Source organism: Apis dorsata, unplaced genomic scaffold (genome assembly GCF_000469605.1).
Source record: "Apis dorsata unplaced genomic scaffold, Apis dorsata 1.3 scaffold_452, whole genome shotgun sequence".
NCBI classification, from domain to species: Eukaryota; Metazoa; Arthropoda; class Insecta; order Hymenoptera; family Apidae; genus Apis; species Apis dorsata.
The window spans coordinates 213,453-219,855 of NW_006263697.1; the positions used below are offsets into that span (position 1 = coordinate 213,453).

General features: G+C 30.4%; 2 protein-coding genes across 4 annotated transcripts in view; both read right to left on the minus strand.

Annotated features, from left to right (window-relative positions):
* LOC102671182 (pleckstrin homology-like domain family B member 1) overlaps positions 1–214 on the minus strand; it is a 71,548-nt gene extending 71,334 nt beyond the window's left edge. Inside the window, exon 1 of one of the 2 annotated variants that reach the window (XM_031512503.1) lies at positions 1–214. The gene's annotated coding sequence lies outside the window, so the exon portion shown is untranslated. The other variant, XM_031512504.1, reaches the window with a different exon arrangement.
* Positions 215–216: 2 nt separating this feature from the next.
* On the minus strand, positions 217–1,547 carry LOC102670946 (zinc finger matrin-type protein 5). Of its 2 annotated transcripts, XM_031512506.1 has the most exons (4): positions 1,238–1,547; positions 952–1,089; positions 635–877; positions 217–352 (listed from the first exon to the last, which is right to left on the minus strand). In XM_031512506.1, the coding sequence occupies exons 1-3, from the start codon at positions 1,362–1,364 to the stop codon at positions 639–641; spliced, it is 504 nt and encodes a 167-aa protein (XP_031368366.1). In that variant the 5' UTR covers positions 1,365–1,547; the 3' UTR covers positions 217–352; positions 635–638. The 2 variants fall into 2 exon arrangements, with proteins under 2 accessions (XP_031368366.1, XP_006619951.1); XM_006619888.2 differs by lacking the exon at positions 217–352 and having other exon boundaries at positions 590–877.
* Positions 1,548–6,403: the final 4,856 nt, after the last annotated feature.

Consider the following 6,403-nt stretch of genomic DNA (forward strand, 5'->3'; position numbering starts at 1 on the left):
GAGAAGTTTCAAACACTTTCTGATTGGCACACCAACGAAAATTCACACGAGTCACGCAATCGAGTCAATCTCATAATCGTAACACAGTTCTCGACTCGCAAACATACACTAAATTCGATTTTAAATTGAAACGACACGGCGGCGCGCCGAACACGACGTTAAAATGCCAAACTATCGTGGCAACGGGTGCTTCGCTACTGTGTGACGGTGTACCGGAGTTCATTGTGTGCTCGCCTTTCTGATCGGTGATTGGTGGAGGGGATGATGGAGGACAGATGGTAGTCACGGAAGTTACCGACAAATACCGAACAGTACCGAGTCTGATTCATTCTTGCCTCGTAAGATGGTGCATCTGTTTAATCAAAAAAAATACCAAAAAACTATTTGTTTTCTTCCTAATTTTTATTTTAATTATTAAATAAATAATATTATTACAAGTATAATATTATCAATAATATTTCCTATTTAAAAGATTGAACACATGTCCTAATTTTATATGTTCATTTATTAACAAAATATTCAGTTTTTTGAAAAACTATATATTTAAATTGTTTATATATCATATATTATTTACTCTTTTGGATGAGTTTTAAATATATGTATTTAATTTAACAAGGAACGTTATATTCCTTACATTTTTAACCCCATTCTTCAAATCTCGTAGTATTTGCTAAACTTTCAGGTGTAATAGGCCATAACGATGGTGATAGCATAGAATAATCACGTAGCTCTGATGGTCTATGCCAATTAGGATATGTAAAATCATCTGTAGTGCTTGCGCTTGTATTATTCTCAAAATATTCTTTAATTATGTCGTCAGGATTTGGCCAGCCATTTTCAAGATTTATATTCAATTTTGATTGATTTTTCATAGCAACTGTAAAAAAAAAATTATATAAAAATATTGTGCGATATTCTTTTTATTTATCATTGAATTATTATGAATAATACCAAGACGTTGAAGTTCCCATATCATAGGAGGAGTATAATGGGAATATCTGCAACCAAGACCAAATGCACATTCACCATTAGTTAAATACCACTTACATGGTATCTTTGTAGATTCTTCCCTTAAAATAATTTCTGGATCTATAAAAAATAAACAAAATTTATATTAGTAATATTAAAACAAGTGATTTTGAGGTTATGATCGATATATATACATTTTATCAAATCTTCAAAATATTTTATCAATAAAAAATTAATAAATATAATTACTTTTAATAAATATAATTACCTTTGAACATATTATAATGATCTGCACGATTTTTTGCATGTTGCAAACTTGAAAGATGTTTTTTTCTGGCTTCTGGGTCATCCTTAAACGATCTGTCACAATATTCACAATAATATCTTCTACCCATTACGAATTAAATTTCAAAAAATTCAAATAAAAAATATTCTTTCCAATGTAGCACAAAATTTTATATTATAAAATAAGCACAGTGTAAAATAATTTAACAATTAGAAATACATGGCACGAAACAAATATTAACTGATGATTCACTTTATAGCGACAGAAGTGACATCTGCCGTGTATGAAAGTAATCAAAGGAACACCATCTTTATTAAATTTTATATTTAAAAAAAAATTTATTATATATTTAATTTTGCATGTATAATTTATCTATAATTTATTTATTATAAATATTATATATGGCATGGATATCTATAATTAACAAAGAATAAAAAAATTAATCCAAAGTAATTATTTTAATTAGAGGTGTATTTCTATTAATTCTTCACAGTATAGGTCGGAATTGTTATTTTGTACACTTAATGGGTATTTATTTTAAACAAACAGATTACATATACGGTTACTGCTCGTTTAAACATTACAATTATTTGTTACATCCTTAGAATACAATTTACTGTAACATTTTGTGCGTTACTAATCTATATTTGTGTGGTAACGTCACATACCGAAGAAAATGCCTATAATTTATTACAACAATCTTCTCCATTAGTTCTTAACCTCGTAATCGCTAACCATACGCATCGATAGACACTTCCAGCAACTACAAAAGCTTCAAAATATTTAAATATTTTAAATCGGTTCTTCGATAGTACGAATCCTTTTACACAACAATTTTGCTTAGAGCAAATAAAATTATCTGTCATTTACTTCCAAGTAAGTATTTCTTTCCAAGGATAATTGTCTTGGAAATATATAATTTTTTTATTTGAATACACAACATTGTAGAATGCCCGATTTCAATTTTGCACTATTCATTTTCGATTTATAAAAGTATTCACGATATTTATATCTTTGATTGAAATATTAAAAAATAAATTCTTATGCAAAAGAAAAATAATTCTTTTGCGAAAATATAAAGCCGATCCCCACTAGGCGGCAATAGTAAAATGCAGTTGCCATGTCGTTGATGAATCATAAATATTTATATATTTGACAATGTATTAATATTATTATACACATATAATATATAATATAAATATAATATATTAATAGTATTAATATATGTATATGTATAGAATGTGAATTATAATAATATTCATATAGGAGGCTCTTATTGTAGCATACAAATATTATTATAACAGGAATATAATATTATAAATAGATTCAATATATTAAATCCTTCTCTATATAGATATATTTTAGCATGTATTGCCGAGACTCGACGTGTCGCAGTGTGAATCGGCTTTCAATCATTATCAAATATTTTTTTCTTTGGTTGTTCACGATTAGAAATAAATTATATTTGGATGTTCGATTCATTATATGTCGAGTTTCATAGACATTTTCAACGATAGCAATATTTTTATTAGCTTTCTACAAACGATCTTATGAGGTAATGTGAAAATGCAAGAAAATTGGAACTGAGCATGAATGATGTTTAGAAACGTTTAATTACACGCGAAAAATTCGAAAAGCGTGATTCAAGTAATACTTTCTTTTTCCATTGTTTATCAGATTGACAGATAAGTGAAAATGTATGAAATTGTAAGAAATTGAAAAATATCTTTTATATGCACAGTGACAAGTGCAAAAGTTCTTTAATATCTACTATTTATAGATTGATTTCATATTGTTTTAATTGGAAAATATGTGATGGATGAAATTCAATTATAATAAAAGGAAATTTAAGAGATTCATTTCTCAATGTAAAGTTTTACTGATATAATAATGATATATTGCATAATATTCAAATTTTCTTCATAATATGTATTTTAATACATATGAGAATACTGTACAGAATCGAACTCTGCGGATTTTCAGTTTTCTGAACCGCATTTAACTTTAATTCGAAATTGCTTTCAGAATTTGTTTATTATAACAACTTTTTGATAAATTTTTCATAAAGATATTTCAATATAAGAGTTATCAGAAACAAGTGCAAAAATTTGTGTGATATATTTCCAAAGATATATTATGTATGTGCACATAATAATTGTCTTTCACAAGTAGAAAGTACATACAATTATGTTTTGCATAATGTCCGATAGAAACATTGCGGTACGTGACAATGCATAACAGGAATCGGTGATGCACATTGAAAATATTTACAGAAGAAATAAACAGCAATTAATATCAACAATTAGGTCGTTAATGAGACTGATAACAGGTTTGCACATTTAATATCAAGAGTATATTATATTTAAAGAAATAGTTTTGTAAAAGAATTTTCTTCATTTCATTCTTAGATATTCGTATGAAACGAAGAAATTAGCTAGTCATATTTGTATAGTTTAAATAATACAATATATAATATCTGAATAGAATTATTCTAAAATAATATTTTTTGACAATTAAATATTTTATAAATTTTTTGACACAGTGAATGTCGTGCTTTATAGGAAGAAACGATGTATAATATACAATAATAATATTATAATGCTATAAGTTTATTTTGTAGCTAATTAATCAGGTGTTCTGTTCAAAATAGTTTAAAAATTTCTAATCGTTTGACAAAAATAAATCGAACATTAACATTAAATATAGGGGAAACGTAGCATTTTAGATATAATACTTATGTCTTATTTAAAGGGAATTTATAAAATATATTGGGTATAAACAGTTAAACACAGAGTCTTTTAATTATTTTGAATGGTGCGTCTAATTATAATACATATATCGCCATTCCTTTCCTCGAAGGAATAAAAAATAATTTTCATCGAATAAATTACCACGTATGTCCAAACTTTAATTTCTTTGTGCCCTTTTTCAACGATCGATAGTCAATCATTCAGGATAAAAAAAAGAATCGGGAAGTTCTAGAGAACAGCGCAAAAGAGGAGCGAAATAAAGGAGAAGAACGAGTGCTCTTAACGATCGTAAAAAGCAGCAGTAACGTTTTTAGGCCTGCTAAAAACAACGTATACTTCTTCTACTGGTAAATTCGACGGGAACAAAATCGAAGGAAGATAGACTAGATAAAAATAGAACGATACGAAACGCGCACCCGTTACATGGCAGTTCGACCGGGCCGCTCGAAGCCTCTTTTTATGTCGAATTATTGCGTCTACGGGGTTGTGAAAGCATCTGTGCCTGCGTATATATGCGTATAAATGCGCGTCTTATGTTTTATATATGTATCCATAATCGTGTGTCGTTACGATGCGATCTAACGCGTAAAAATATATGCCTCTAGTCATCGAAAAATAACTCGCAGTACCAATGTGGCGGGATGGACATCCTTAAAAGTTAAAACGATATAACTTCGACGACACGTTTATCGATTAAACATGTTGTTTGCCTCAGACATGCGCCGTTTTGCCGATTATTAATTTCCTTTTTTTCGACCAAATTGATCCTCCATTGATTTTGTAATCATATCGTACACATTATCATACGTGCATGTACACATACTTCGTTATTATTTGAATTGGACTTACATTAAGCGATGTAATGAATAAAAACGACGAATTCAATCGATTCGTTATAACGCGAACTTATCGATGTGAACGATATTACACATGATATTATTTCGAAAAGGAAAGAAATACGATCGACTTTCGAATGATTATCAAAGATTGCAACTGCTATCATTTCTTCGAATCAATTCATTCACAAGTAAATGCCTGCACTCTATCCTCTTCATACCGAGAATGGGTTACTAATTAATTATTCGATGCTTGTAATTTCTCACTGTTCTCGTTCGCGAATCTTCGCACGAAATCCACGGACGATTCGATACGAATGGCCGAATCGTCGAGTCTCGACGACGGTTCGTACAGTTAAAATTATACAAGGGAGGAGCAGAACGCAGCGGTGGCACATCCGTGACCCCTGCCATCGAAATTTTTAATCAATTTCGATATATCGGCGTTCACGATCGCAAACAATCCTTGGTGAATATTGTCAAGCACCATGATAAATTTCGTGTTAACGATGAACGAGAGAATTTATCGATTGTGTGTTCATTTCGAATCTAACGGCTGATTAAACGAAAACTTTCGTATCGAGTATACGTGCGATTAAATCGATTCGAATAATCGGTTTCCTGTTCGAGGAAACGCGCCCACCGCGTTTCTTTTATGAAAGATCTGTTCAACCTTCCACCCAATTAATTCGTCTAGCTAGTTTTCGTTCCTTTGATTCCGATTGAACGAAACTCGAGACAACTTTCTTCAAGTAATAGCATTTTTTCGAATTCATACTTGACCGCGATTCGATTCAATATAATATTTCATGATTCGTTGAGTTTTATGGCAAGCAACGTGATCTTGTTATCGTCTCGTTAAATTTTCCAATTTATTTTTCGTGAAATATCGGAAGGATTCGTTCCATACATTCGATGGAAATGCCTATTCGAGAACGTCGATATATAGGATAGTGATTAAAACGACGCTCACACGGTGGTGGTGTGCGCATATATAATCTTAAAACGTATTATAAGCATATTACTAATCTAAAATATACTGTGCCACTTCAACGTGAATTGGTACCGTAATATGAATTATCAAGATATAAATTCGAAGTTTCATTTTGTTTTATTCAGAATAGATACTATCCATATCTTTCGTAATACTATAGTTTCGAAAGGACGAAGAATACGTAAGTACGATACGGATCGAAAATTGTTCCATTGAGGATTATCGGTGTTCGAAAAGTTTATGCGAACTTGTAAGCTCGATATTCAAAAAAATCGTGGCGAGAAACGTATTCGATTCCCGAATAATCGTGTCGATACGGATACAAAGATAAAAATGCCATAAAATTTCGTGGGATCAACGAAAGGATACGCATGCGATCGTACGAAGCGGACTCGACGACAAATGGAAAAGCAAAGACCCGAGGCCCGATTCCATGCTATATTGTTTCTATCGTTCGATTTACTTTCCTCTTTTGTGTGTTTTTTTCGTTCTCTCTCTCTCTCTTTTTTTTGTTGTCTCTCTTTTTTATTCTTTACTTTTTTTTTTTTTTTTTTTTTTTTTTTTTTTT